This window comes from Cebus imitator, unplaced genomic scaffold, assembly GCF_001604975.1.
Source record: "Cebus imitator isolate Cc_AM_T3 unplaced genomic scaffold, Cebus_imitator-1.0 Scaffold88, whole genome shotgun sequence".
Taxonomy (NCBI): domain Eukaryota; kingdom Metazoa; phylum Chordata; class Mammalia; order Primates; family Cebidae; genus Cebus; species Cebus imitator.
The window spans coordinates 1,960,767-1,974,892 of NW_016107403.1; the positions used below are offsets into that span (position 1 = coordinate 1,960,767).

General features: G+C 41.7%; 1 protein-coding gene across 5 annotated transcripts in view; it reads left to right on the forward strand.

Annotated features, from left to right (window-relative positions):
• The window catches only part of TTC27 (tetratricopeptide repeat domain 27), a 194,433-nt gene that overhangs the window by 23,379 nt on the left and 156,928 nt on the right, over nucleotides 1-14,126 (forward strand). For all 5 annotated transcript variants that reach the window (XR_005201289.1, XM_017534848.2, XM_037740747.1 and 2 more), the window contains 2 exons: nucleotides 8,131-8,295; nucleotides 11,493-11,626. Coding sequence is in view for 4 of the 5 variants with exons in the window: in XM_017534848.2 (XP_017390337.1) it covers nucleotides 8,131-8,295; nucleotides 11,493-11,626 (299 nt within the window). In the remaining variant the exon portion in view is untranslated. The remainder of the gene's footprint in view (nucleotides 1-8,130; nucleotides 8,296-11,492; nucleotides 11,627-14,126) is intronic.

Genomic DNA, 14,126 nt, shown 5'->3' on the forward strand with positions numbered 1-14,126 from the left:
AAGTGCTGGGATTACAGGCGTGAGCCACCGCGCCCGGCCTAATTTTTGTATTTTTAATAGAGATGGGGTTTCACCATGTTGGCAAGGCTGGTCGGAAACGCCGGATCTCAAGTGATCTGCCCCCTCGGCCTCCCAAAGTGCTGGGATTACAGGCGTGAGCCACTGCGCCCGGTCTAGGTTCAGGTATATTTCAAACCATCATCTTTCATATTACTGTTATTTCTGAATCTTTTTCCCTATGTAGGCATTATCTGAAGACATTATTTGTTTTTCTTTATGCTTGACTAATATTTATGAGATTTAGCTTCTCAGGAGAATGTGGTAGCTTGGATGCCTGTATTGCTCTTGGGGAAACAGTAATTCTTTCTCTCTTTCCCTTTTTTGTTTTGAAATGGAGTTTTGCTCTTGTTACCCAGGCTGGGGTGCAATGGCATGATCTCGGCTCACCGAAAGCTCCACCTCCTGGGTTCAAGCAATTCTCCTGCCTCAGCATCCCACGTACCTGGGATTACAGGCATGCACCACCATGCCCAGCTAATTTTTGTATTTTTAGTAGAGACGGGGTTTCACCATGTTGGCCAGGCTGGTCTTGATCTCTTGACCTTGTGATCCACCCGCCTAGGCCTCCCAAAGTGCTGGGATTACAGATGTGAGCCACCGTGCCTGGCTGGAAACAGCAATTCTCTATCTTCATTGCTCTTTTTTCCTCATAGTTCTATATGTCTTCATCAGTAGCTTAATTACATTGGAAAGTTTTTCTGCTGAAAACTTCTGACGGCTTTCAATTTTTACTCTATATCGGAAGGTTAAAACTAGATAAAAGCCTCAATCCTTTCAAAACTTGTCCTTACAGAGATTGGGCCTTCTCACTTTCCAAATTTTAAAGATGTACTGTTTTTTTCAAGTTTGAAACTGCTGTGTCAGGTTGTATAGCCTTTGGCTCTTTTCCTATCTGCTTTTGGGCTTTGTTTTCTGATTCTTCTTTCCACTTAGGACCGGTGAAACTCAAAAGTTAAGGTGATAAACTCTGTTTCTGTTTGCTTAGAGATGTGCTTGTTTCTCTCCTTGAACTGTTGATTAAAACATTGTAGACAGCACCATGAAGATACTCTCATTTTTTTCTTTCTTTTTTTTTGAGACAGTGTCACTCTTGTCACCCAGGCTGGAGTGGGAGTAGAGTGGCACAATCTCCACTCCCTGCAGCCTCCACCTCCTGGGTTCAAGCAATTCTCCCACCTCAGCCTCCCTAGTAGCTTGGATTGTAGGCATGCACCACCACACCCGGCTAATTTTTGTGTTTTTTGTAGAGACGGGGTTTCATCAGGCTGGCCGGGCTGGTCTTGAATCCCTGACCTCAGGCATGAGCCACCATGCCTAGCCTGTTTTCTTTTAGTTTCCATTGTTTCTGTTGAGAAATCAGTATTTCTCCAATTGCTCTTCCTGTGTAGCTATGTTCTTTTGCTGTTCTTAAGATTTTTTCAGTATTGGCCCAATTGCTCTTCCTGTGTGACTAGTCCACCTATTTTCTTTTGCTGTTCTTAACAGTTTTACTTTGTATTTGTGGTTCTTTAGTTAGACTATGAACTAGGTATGGATTCGTTGCCCTTTTTGTTTGTTTGTTTTCTTTTGAGACAGGTTGTGTCTCTGTCACCCAGGCTGGAGTGCAGTGGTGTGATCTTGGCTCACTGCAACCTCTACCTCCCAGTCTCAAGTAATTCTCCCACCTCAGCCTCCTGAGTAGCTCAGACTACAGGCGCACACTGCCATGCCCAGCTAATTGTTGCATTTGTAGTAGAAATGGGGTTTTACCATGTTGGTCAAGCTAGTCTTGAACTCCTGAGCTCAACTGACCCACCTGCGTTGGCCTTTCAGAGTGCTAGAATGACAGGCTTGAGCCACAACGCCTGAGCTCTCCTACTTTATTTATCCAACATTTGATCCCTGAACATATACGATAATGCAGAGAAAGCGCAGAAGTACAAGATCAAAGCCAGTTATACTGATAGTACATACATATATAAATATAGATAGATGGGCAGAAAAGTTGATAGGTAGATAGGAGGGAAGATAGATACATACAACCAACTTTGGGCATTTGTGTGACTTCTTTATGTATTCTTAGTACAGTTCAAATTTGATAGTAGACCTACCTGAGCTATCACAACTTAGTAAGCCTTCTTAAATACAGCAAATGTCCTTTCCGTGATACTTGATAGAGGATTTTTAAAAACCTTGGCCAACCCTTATGTCCCTTGATTTTTGCATCCAGAACATTTTGGGAAGATTACTGTCATGGGTAATGAAGCAAAATTGTGTCACTTTTGAATTGTACTAAGGTCATAGAAGGTTATTATTGTTCTGAGAGTAATGACTAGACACTCAGGAATAATGGGCAGACAAAAGGAGAAGAACATTAAAAAAGAAAAGCCCTCATTAAGAGCATTATCTTATTAGATCCAGCTTTTCCTGGGTTTGGTTTGCATGGATGAAATCTACTCAGGGGTTTTCACAGTGAAGTTCATGTTAGGATGCCTATGTGCCTTCTGAGGTGAGACATGTACATCTTGACTCACTCTCTGAGTCCAGAGAATCTCTTATACAGGCTGTAGGAAAACACTATCTTTCTTTTTCAGATCCATTTAAATTTTAGTTCACATAAAGACAAAGGGGTATCTGTTTCTTAGCTGTGGGTGTTTCTGCCAGATTATAGGTGGTAAAGTAGATTGGGCTTTTGTAGCATCAGCTCTGCATCTTTATCCTTCTCCGGACAACTTCTTTGTATCTCTATCCCCTACAAGCTTGCGTTTACATCCTGGCATTTGCCACTTAATGAGATGACTAATCAGTAAGCTGAGCTAAAATTTTTAATTTAAATTAAGAATTTTTTTTTTGAGACGGAGTTTCACTCTTCTTTTGCTCAGTCTGGAGTGCAATGGGGCTATTTCGGCTCACTGTAACCTCCACCTTCCAGGTTCAAGTAGTTCTGTGTCAGCCTCCCAAATAGATGGCATTACAGGCGTGTGCCACCACGCCCAGCTAATTTTGTATTTTTAGTAGCCTTTAAGCCATCTTGAGTTAATTTTTGTATAAGGTGTAAGGAAGGTGTCCAGTTTCAGTTTTCTGCATATGGCTAGCCAGTTTTCCCAACATCATTTACTAAATAGGGAATCCTTTCCCCATTGCTTGTTTTTGTCAAGTTCATGAAAGATCAGATGGTTGTAGATGTGCAGTGTTATTTCTGAAGCTTCTGTTCTGTTCCACTGGTCTATAGATCTGCTTTGGTACCAGCACCATGCTGTTTTGGTTATTGTAGGCTTGTAGTAACCAGTATGATGTATTCAGGTAGCAATATGCCTCCTGCTTTGTGCTTTTTACTTAGGATTGTCTTGGCTAAATGGGCTTTTTTTTTTTTTTTTTTTTCCATATGAATTTTAAAGTAGTTTTTTCAAATTCTGGGAAGAAAGTCAATGTTGGCTTGATGGGGAGAGCATTGAATCTATAAATTACTTTGGGTAGTATGGCCTTTTTCACGATATTGATTCTTCCTATCTGTGAGCATGGTATGTTTTTCCATTTGTTTGTGTCCTCTCTTATCTCCTTGAGCAGTGGTTTGTAGTCCTCCTTGAAGAGGTCCTTCACATCCCTTATAAGTTGTATTCCTAGGTATTTTATTCTCTTTGTAGCAATTGTGAATGGGAGTTCACTCATTATTTGGCTCTCTGTTTGGCTTTTATTGGTGTATAGGAATGCTTGTGATTTCTGCACATTGATTTTTTATCCTGAGACTTTGCTGAAGTTGCTTATCAGCTTAAGGAGATTTTGGGCTGAGACAATGGAGTTTCTAAATATGCAATTATGTCATCTACAAATAGAGATAATTTGACTTCCTCTCTTCCTATTTGAATACCCTTTATTTCTTTCTCTTACCTGATTACCCTGGCCAGAACTTCCAATACTGTTTTGAATAGGAGTGGTGAGAGAGGGCATCCTTGTCTTGTGCTGGTTTTCAAAGGGCATGCTCCCAGTTTTTGCCCATTCAGTATGATATTGGCTGTGGGTTTGTCATAAATAGCTCTTATTATTTTGAGATATGTTCCATCAATATCTAGTTTATTGAGAGTTGTTAGCGTGAAGGGATGTTGAATTTTATCAAAGGCTTTTTTGGCATCGATTGAGATAATCGTGGTTTTGTCATTGGTTCTGTGTATGTCATGGATTACATTTATTGATTTGTGTATGTTGAACTAGCCTTGCATCCCAGAGATGAAGCCTACTTGATCCTGGTGGATAAGCTTTTTGATGTGCTACTGGATTTGTTTGTCAATATTTTATTGAGGATTTTTGCATTGATGTTCATCAGGGATATTGGACTGAAATTTTCTTTTTTTGTTGTGTCTCTGCCAGGTTTTGGCATCAGGATGATACTGACCTCATAAAATGAGTTAGGGAGGAGTCTCTCTTTTTTTATTGTTTGGAATAGTTTCAGAAGGAATAGTACCAGCTTCTCTTTGTACCTCTGGTAGAATTCAGTTGTGAATCCATCTGGTCCTGGGCCTTTTTTAGTTGTTGGCTATTAATTACCTCCTTAGTTTCAGGACTTGTTATTGGTCTATTTATTCAGGGATTCAACTTCTTCCTGGTTTAGTCTTGGGAGGGTGTATGTGTCCAGGAATTTATCCATTTCTTCTAGATTTTCTAGTTTATTTGCATAGAGGTGTTCATAGTATTCTCTGATGGTAGTTTGTATTTTTGTGGGGTCAGTGGTAATACCTCCTTTGACATTTTTTATTGTGTCTATTTGATTCTTCTCTCTTTTATTCTTTATTAGTCTGGCTAGTAGAAAAAAACCAGCCCTGGATTCATTGATTTTTTTTTTTTTTTTGAAAAGGTCTGGCTAGCAGTTGGTGTATTTTGTTGATCTTTTCAAAAAATCAGCTCCTGGATTTATTGATTTTTTTGAAAGGTTTTTTTTGTGTCTGTCTCCTTCAGTTCTACTCTGATCTTAATTATTTCTTGTCTTTTGCTAGTTTTTGAATTTGTTTGCTTTTGCTTCCCTAGTTATTTTAATTGTGATGTTAGGTTGTCGATTTTAGATTTTTCCTGCTTTCTCCTGTGGGCATTTAGTGCTATAAATTTCCCTCTAAACACTTGCTTTAGCTGTGTCCCAGAGATTCTGGTACATTGTGTCTTTGTTCTCATTGGTTTTAAAGAACTTATTTATTTCTGCCTTAATTTCATTACTTACCCAGTAGTCATTCAGGAGCAGGTTGTTCAGTTTCCATGTAGTTGTGTCGTTTTGAGTGAGTTTCTTAATTTCGAGATCTAATTAGATTGCACTGTGGTCTGAGAGACTGTTATGATTTCCGTTCTTCTGCATTTGTTGAATATCCTGTAGAGTGTTTTCCAACCTGGTTTCATTCTCCCTGTCACTTTCAGGTACACCAATTAAACGTAGGTTTGGTCTTTTCACATAGTCCCATATTTCTTGTAGGCTTTGATCATTCCTTTTCATTTTTTTTTCTGTAATCTTGTCTTCACACTTTATTTTATTATTATTTTTTTTTGAGACGCAGTCTCGCTCTTGTTACCCAGGCTGGAGTGCAATGGTGCGATCTCGGTTCACTGCAACCTCCACCTCCTGGGTTCAGGCAACTCTCCTGCCTCAGCCTCCTGAGTAGCTGGGATTACAGGCACGCGCCACCATGCCCAGCTAATTTTTTGTATTTTCAGTAGAGACGGGGTTTCACCATGTTGACCAGGATGGTCTCGATCTCTTGACCTCGTGATCCACCCGCCTAGGCCTCTCAAAGTGCTGGGATTACAGGCGTGAGCCACCGTGCCCGGCCACACTTTATTTTATTTTATTTTATTTATTTTATTTTTTGAGACTGAGTTTCGCTCTTGTTGCCCAGGCTGGAGTGCAATGGCGCGATCTCGGCTCACCGCAACCTCCGCCTCCTGGGTTCAGGCAATTCTCCTGCCTCAGNGAGACGGGGTTTCACCGTGTTGACCAGGATGGTCTCGATCTCTTGACCTCGTGATCCACCCGCCTCGGCCTCCCAAAGTGCTGGGATTACAGGCTTGAGCCACCGCGCCCGGCCACACTTTATTTTATTAAGTTGATCTTGAATCTCTGTTATTTTTTTTCTTCTGATTGGTCGATTCGGCTATTGATACTTGTGTATGCTGCATGAAGTTCTCATGCTGTGTTTTTCAGCTCTTTCAGGTCATTTATGTTCTCTAAACTGCTTATTCTAGTTAGCTATTTCTCTAACCTTATTTCAGGGTTCTTAGCTTCCTTACATTGGGTTAGAACATGCTCCATTAGCTTGGAAGAGTTTATTATCCACATTCTGAAGCCTACTTCTGTCAATTTGTCAAACTCATTCTCTCTCTAGTTTTGTTCCCTTGCTGGTGAAGAGTTGTGAAAAGAGGAGAAGAGGCGTTCTGGTTTTTGGAATTTTCAGCCTTTTTGCATTGGTTTTTACTCATCTTTGTGGATTTATCTACCTTTGGTCTTCGATATTCGTGACTTTCAGAGGGGGTTTCTGTGTGGATCACCTTTTTGTTGATGCTGATGCTATTCCTTTCTGTTTGTTAGATTTCCTTCCAGCAGGTCTGCTGGAATTTGCTAGAGGTCCACTCCAGACCTTGCTTGCCTGGGTATCACCAGCGGGGTCTGCAGAACAGCAAAGATTGCTGCCTGTTCCTTCCTTTGGATGCTTCATCTCAGAGGGGCACCTGCCAGATGCCAGCTGGAGGTCTTCTGTATGAGGTGTCTGTTGACCCCTGCTAGGAGGCGTCTCCCAGTCAGGAAGCACGGGGGTCAGCGACCCACTTGAGGAGGCAGTCTGTCCCTTAGCAGAGCTCAAGCACTGTGCTGGGACATCTGCTGCTCTCTTCAGAGCTGGAAAGGCGGGAACATTTAGTCTGCTGAAGCTGCGCCCACAACCGCCCCTTCCCCCAGGTGCTCTGTCCCAGGGAGATGGGAATTTGATCTATAAGCCCCTGACTGGGGCTGCTGCCTCTCTTTTAAAGATGCCCTGCCCAGAGAGGAGGAATCTAGAGAGAGTGTCTGGCTACAGCGGCTTTGACGAGCTGCAGTGAGCTCTGCCCAGTTCGAACTTCCCTGTGGCTTTGTTTATACTGTGAGGGGAAAATTACCTACTCAAGCCTCACTAATGGTGAATGTGCCTCCCCGCAGCAAGCTCAAGCATCCCAGGTCAACTTCAGACTGCTGTGCTGGCAGTGAGAATTTCAAGCCAGTGGATCTTAGCTTGCTGGGCTCCATGGGGTGCAATCTGCTGAGCCGGACCACTTGGCTTCCTGGCTTCAGCCCCTTTCCAGTGAAGTGAATGGTTCTGTCTTGCTGGTGTTCCGGGTGCCACTGGGGTGGGAAAAGGAACTCCTGTAGCTTGCTTGGTATCTGCCCAAACGGCTGCCCAGTTTTGTGCTTGAAACTCAGGGCCCTGGTGGTGTAGGCACTAGAGGGAATCTCCGGGTCTGTGGGTTGCAAAGACTGTGGGAAAAGCGTAGTATCTAGGCCAGAATGCACAGTTCCTTAGAGCACACTCCTTCATGGCTTCCCTTGGCTAGGGGAGGGAGTTCCCCTACCCCTTGGGCTTACCAGGTAAGCTGATGCCCCACCCTGCTTCTGCTCTCCCTCCGAGGGTGGCACTCACTGTGTGACCATTCCCAATGAGATGAGCCAGGTACCTCAGTTGGAAATGCAGAAATCATCATCTTTTGCATTGATTGCTGGCAGCCGTAGGCCGAAGCTGTTCCTCTTCAGCCATCTTGCCAGCCACCCGCCGCCATTTTTTTTAATGGCATGGTTAAGACAAACCCTCTGAGAAAGAGCAGGGTTATGAATCATGTCTCCCGGTATTGTGTGGAAGAAAGCAGATAATGTACATAATGTCCTTAGCTCATGTCTGGAGCATGTAAGTGTTCAGAGAATGCTAGCTGGTAACTATTAGTGTTCCTGTATTCCTCACGTCCTACGTCTAAAATTATTTAAGAACAGAGACTATGTATTATATCCTTTATATATTATAGACTCAATATTTTACACATTAATATATTTTTATTCTCACTGTAGTTTTTAACATTTTCTCTTTTGTCTTGCAGTGATGAAACTACAGAATCTGTTTGTAGATGATTCAGGTCGATATTTGGCTATTCAGTTCCATCTGGAATGTGCATATGTGTTTTTATATTATTATGAGTACAGAAAAGCAAAAGATCAGTTGAATATTGCTAAGGACATCAGCCAATTACAAATTGATTTGACTGGTAAGACTTATTTTTTGTGGATAATTGATTTTATTTTTATGATAAAACTATATACACTGGCAGTTTGAATTGTGTGCTGGTATTTGATTTTCTATATTCTATTTGCTTTACAAAAATAAACTTTAAAGCTTTTATTTACAAATTTATAGTTTAGAATACATTTGAAATGATATATTGTCCTCATTCCTAGAGTTTCCCATTTATTGTGCTTGTCTAGTTAAACGTGTTAGTAATAGATAGCAGCCAGGCAGTACACAAATACACTTTTGAGCCTTTGGGGATGGGCGCATAGAAGCCTTTCCTGACCAAGTTTGGCCTCTCTGCATTGTCCTTTCTTGTAAATACCCACCTATTGTTTCCATCTTGCTTTTTTTTTTTTTTTTTTTGAGATGGAGCCTAGATCTGTCACCCAGGCTGAAAGCCATGGCATGATCTCGGCTCACTGCAACCTCGGCCTCCCAGGTTTGAGTGATTGAATGATTCTCCTGCCTCAGCCTCTTGAATAGCTGAGATTGCAAGTGCCTGTCACCATATTTGGCTAAATTTTTTTTATTTTTATTTTTAGTAGAGATGGGGTTTCACCATGTTGACCAGGCTAGGTTTGAACTCCTGACCTCAAGTGATCCGCCTGCCTCCCTTCCAAAATGCTAGGATTACAGGCATGAGCCACCTCACTTGGTTGCCTTTTTTTTTGAGGCTGGAGGCTGGGGGGAGGGAGTTTTGCTCTTGTTGCCCAGTTTGGTGTGCAATGGCATGACACTGGCTCACTGAAACCTCTGCCTCCCAGTTTCAAGCAGTTCTCCTGCCTCAGCCTCCTGAGTAGCTGGGATTACAGATGCCTGCCACCATGCCCAGCTAATTTTTTTGTATTTTTAGTAGAGACGGAGTTTCACCATGCTGGCCAGGCTAGTCTTAAACTCCTGACCTCACGTGATCCAACTGCCTTGGCCTCCTGAAGTGTTGGAATTACAGGCCTGAGCCATCATTCCCGGCCCATCTTGGATTTTTAAAAATATATTGTGTGTGTGTGTGTGTGTGTGTTTTGATACGGAGTCTTGCTCTCTATCCCAGGCTGGAGTGCAGTGGCGCGATGTCAGCTCACTGCAACCTCCGCCTCCTGGGTTCAAGCAATTCTCCTCCCTCAGTCTCCTGAGTAGCTAGGATTATAGGTGTGTATCACCACACCTGGCTAATTTTTGTGTTTTTAGTAGAGATGGGGTTTCACCATGTTGGCCAGGCTGGTCTCAAACCCCTGACCTTGTGATTCCCCCACCTCGGCCTCCCAAAGTGCTGGGATTACAGGTATGAGCCCCTGCACCCGACCATCATTTTGTATTCTTTACAAGCAAAAATTTTTGACTATTTTGTTTACTTGATGTTTCTTCAGTGCCTTAATTGATGTTTCTTCAATGCATTAGGACATTGTCTGGCATATGGCAGGCACTCAATCAATATGTGTTGAACAGGTGAATGAACTACAGAATTTCTCCTTAGACCTCTGTGTTTCTTCTGAATACCAGATAGGAAGCATTGCTTTCTTTGTATGTATTGCTGTATCCCTAATGCCTCACAATATAATTTACACTAAATATTGAGTAAATTAATGAAAATCAGATATCATCAATTAATCACACCATTTATACCTGTTAAACCTGGGTTGAACATTCCAGGATATGATTACCTATATTTAGGTGTTGAAATGATTGAACATGTGCGTCCTCCCTAAGATAATCCCTTAGATTATCTCTAAGGCCTGTTCTGAGCCCCCACATTCTGTGCTTCTTATTGAACTAATTCTGTCAGTAAAATCCTTGAGATATATTATGAATAAATGTGATTTTGTGGGCTGGTCTAGGATCTTAGCTACCTTTTGTTACACTGTGTGTGTAGGGGTAAAATTGTTTAATATCCAGCTTATAACCTTTGGAACAGTGGCCATGTATAGGTTGTCTGTATATGAAAATATATGTAATACAACTTGTGAGGTTAGTTTCAGAAGTTATGTTTTTAAATATTTTGATCCTTTGAGGCTTTTTTGGGACTATTAATGTCATAGTACTTAATTGTTGGTATATTTACTAGGTAGTTCTTCATACTTTGTTTTCCAATTTAGGAGTGAAGAACTTAGAAATACAAATGTGACATTCACAAATATGAGAATCGGGTTTTTTTTTTTTTTTCCACTCATCTGTAGCCTTACTATAAAAAGTAAGCTGTGGCCGGGCATGGTGCCTCACACCTGTAACACCAGCATTTTGGGAGGTGGAGGTGGGCAGATCAGGAGATGGAGACCAAAATACAAAGATTAGCTGGGTGTGGTTGCACGTGCCTGTAATCCCAGCTACTAGGACTCTGAGGCAGGAGAATCACTTGAACCAGGGAGTCAGAGGTTGCATTGAGCTGAGATTGTGCCACTGCACTTCAGCCTGGTGACAGAGCAAGACTCCATCTCAAAAAAAGAAAAAGAAAAAAAGAGTAAGTTCTGTTGAACAATTTCAGTGGCTATCTTTAGCATAACATGTTTAAAAGGTTAATGTATAACCTAGAGCCAGCCACACTTATCACAGGATAAAATCCAGACTTCCTAGACTGGTCTCTGCAATCAAGGGTCTTTGTAATCTGACTCTGTCCAGAGAATGGATGTTGGAACTTTTCCTTCTTTTAACGTGGTTTGAAACCAGCTATTCTGTAGCAAGTTATTTCAGAGACATAATGAAAATATTTTGGTCTTACATGAAGTTAGTGTAATAAACTGTTGATTTAGAACCAGAAGACCCTGACTTTAAGCTTTGGTTCTGATGAGATGACCTGTGATTGTGAAAACGTGACTGTATTCCTTAGAACCTTTGTTTTTGTCATCTGTGATAAAGAGATAACAATAGTTCTACCTACAACACTCAAGGGGTGTGTGTGTGTGTGTGTGTGTGTATGTGTGTGTTTTAAGAGTGGTAGTTTGATGCAAAAATTAGTATGTGGAATCTAGTGACAGAAATCCTGGGTTTGAGCCCTGGCACCAGAGCTTATTGGCTTTCTAATTTTATAAGTCACTTAAAACCTGTGGCTGGGCCTCAGGATTTTCTTATGTGAAATGGAAAAAATACTTTTAAACTCTAAAGCACTCTGAAAATATTACTCTTCATAATTGTACAGTAGGTCTGATTGGGAAGTCAGTAGATATAATTTTATTGTTTTTTCAGGTGCTTTGGGAAAAAGAACACGGTTCCAGGAAAATTATGTGGCACAACTGATTCTAGATGTAAGAAGAGAAGGGGATGGTCTTTCAAATTGTGAATTCACTCCAGCACCCACTCCTCAGGAACATTTAACCAAGGCAAGTAGGATTATAAGTTATTAAATTCAATTAACACCCGAGTCTAACAATTTCAGTAGGTAAGTACCATAGAAACACTGAGTGGGTTGGGGAGATTCTTCATTTTATCCTTTCTTAAGCCTTTTCAGGGTGGCTGGGGCAGGAAGAACCAGTGTTTAAACCTTTTTTTTCCTAACCTGTACATAGAGATAAATAGTGCTTTTCTTCTGCAGTTCAAAAACTATGAATTAATAATGCAGTTAGTTATGTATTACCCCTCTTGAAGAAATACAAAAGGCAGACTGGGTAGAGACCAATTTTTCTAGTTGCTATCATATTTGTTTCCTTATGCTTGTCTTCTCTGGCTATTTTTGAACATTCAGAGACTTGGAATCTCTTAGGCTTTTTCTAAATATATAAACAGATGATCAGAATTCCTTTTCACCAATTTTGTGATCTCCCTTTTGTTGCTCTGTCATTAGCGGGTGGTGGTTGCCTTAGTATCTTTATTTGACATGTCTAATGAATTCTTTTCTTTAGTTTGAATTATGACTTTTGGTCAGTTTACCTAATTATCGTCCACTCCAGCTGCTTCCATGAAGGCCTTTAGTATTTATGCATGTATTTTCTGATCCCAGAAATCCCCAACTACTTGTTTTGTTTTATTTTTTTGAGATGGCGTCTCCCTCTGCCACCCAGGCTGGAGTGCAGTGGCCCAATCTCAGTTCACTGCAACCTCGCCTCTTGGGTTCAAGCGATTCCCTTGCCTCAGCCTCCTGAATAGCTGGGACTATAGAAGCACGCCATCATGCCTGGCTAATTTTTATATTTTTAGTAGAGACAGGGTTTCGCTGTTTTTGCCTGGTTGGTCTTGAACTCCTGACCTCAGTTGATCCACTTGCCTTGGCCTCCCAAAGTGCTGAGATTACAGGCATGAGCCACTATGCCCAGCCTGTCAACTACATTTTTGATTGTCCTTTGGTTGATTTTGCTGTCTTTAAAGCCTATGTGTTACTACTCTTCATTTCAGAGCCTATAAGCACATTTACCTTGGGTATGCTAAACAGTAAAATTCTTTTCTTTGCTGAGAATAATGCCAACGAAGGGACTAGAGATGGGTAAGAAGTGTGGCAGCAATTGTTAATCCTAGGGAAGGCCTTAGATGAGATATTGCCTATTCCTGGGACTGCTCCAAGTACCCTGTTGTTTCCTTTTGTAATAACTTTAGTGAGGAGCAGCTGTTGATTCTAAAAGGAGAATGAAGAGAGAAAGGGAGAGAGGCCAAAACTCAGGGAAAAGACTGTGCAGGGTGCACTCTATACCACCTGAAGTATACAGAGCCATGCGTGATGCAGTATGTGTACTGCTAGGGTTGATACTGGTGAGGAAACTGTGCTCTCTCCCTCATTTCCACCTTATGTGTGCTAGACTCTTCTCCTTAAGCTTTTTGATATCACTTAAGCCTCTCTCTAAGCCTCAGATTAGCTGTCATAAACCGGATTTTTAGGCCATAACACAGGATGTATGGAAAGATATTTAATTGTACAATCCAAGCACTTTATTCAGTAATCAATTATTATTATTATTATTATTATTTTTAAGTCTTACTCTTTTTGCTTAGGCTGGAGTGTAGTGGCACAATCTCGGCCCACTGCAACCTTCACCTCATAGTTTTATTGCTGTTCACCTGCCTCAGCCTCCCAAGTAGCTGTGATTACAGGCACGCACTACCATGCTCAGCCAATTTTTATATTTTTAGTAGAGACGGGGTTTCACTATGCTGGCCAGGCTGGTCTCGAACTCCTGACTTCAAGTGATCTGCCCACCTTGGTCTCTCAAAATGCTGGAATTACAGGCATGAGCCACCATGCTTGGCCTGTTTGTTGTTTTTTATTTATTATTATTTTTACTTTATTGTTGAGACAGAGTCTCACTGTCACCCAGGCTGGAGTACAGTGGCACGATCTCACTCACTGCAACCTCCGCCTCCTGGATTCAAGTGATTTTTCAGCCTCAGCCTCCCAGGTATCTGGGATTACACGCTAATTTGTATATTTTTTTAGTAGATACAGAATTTTATCATGTTGGCCAGGCTGGTCTCAAACTCCTGACCTCAAGTGATCTGCCCACCTTGACCTCCCAAAGTGCTGGGATTACAGGCATGAGCCACCATGACCAGTGTGTTTGTTGTTTTGTAATGTGGAGTTCTCCTAGAGAAAATTATATCTCAGTGATTGGCTTGGCATAGTCATGTCTGTAATCCCGCCACTTTGGGAGGCCGAGGTTTGTAGATCCTTGAGGTCAGGAGTTTGATACTAGCCTGACCAACATGGCGAAACCCTGTGTCTACTAAAAATACAAAATTAGCTAGGTATCATGGCATGTGCCTATAATCCCAGCTACCTGGGAGGCTGAGGGAGGAGAATCACTTGAGCTTGGGAAGTGGAGGTTGCAGTGAGCTGAGATCACACCATTGCACTCCTGCCTGGGCAACAAGAGCGAAACTCCCATTTCTTTTTTT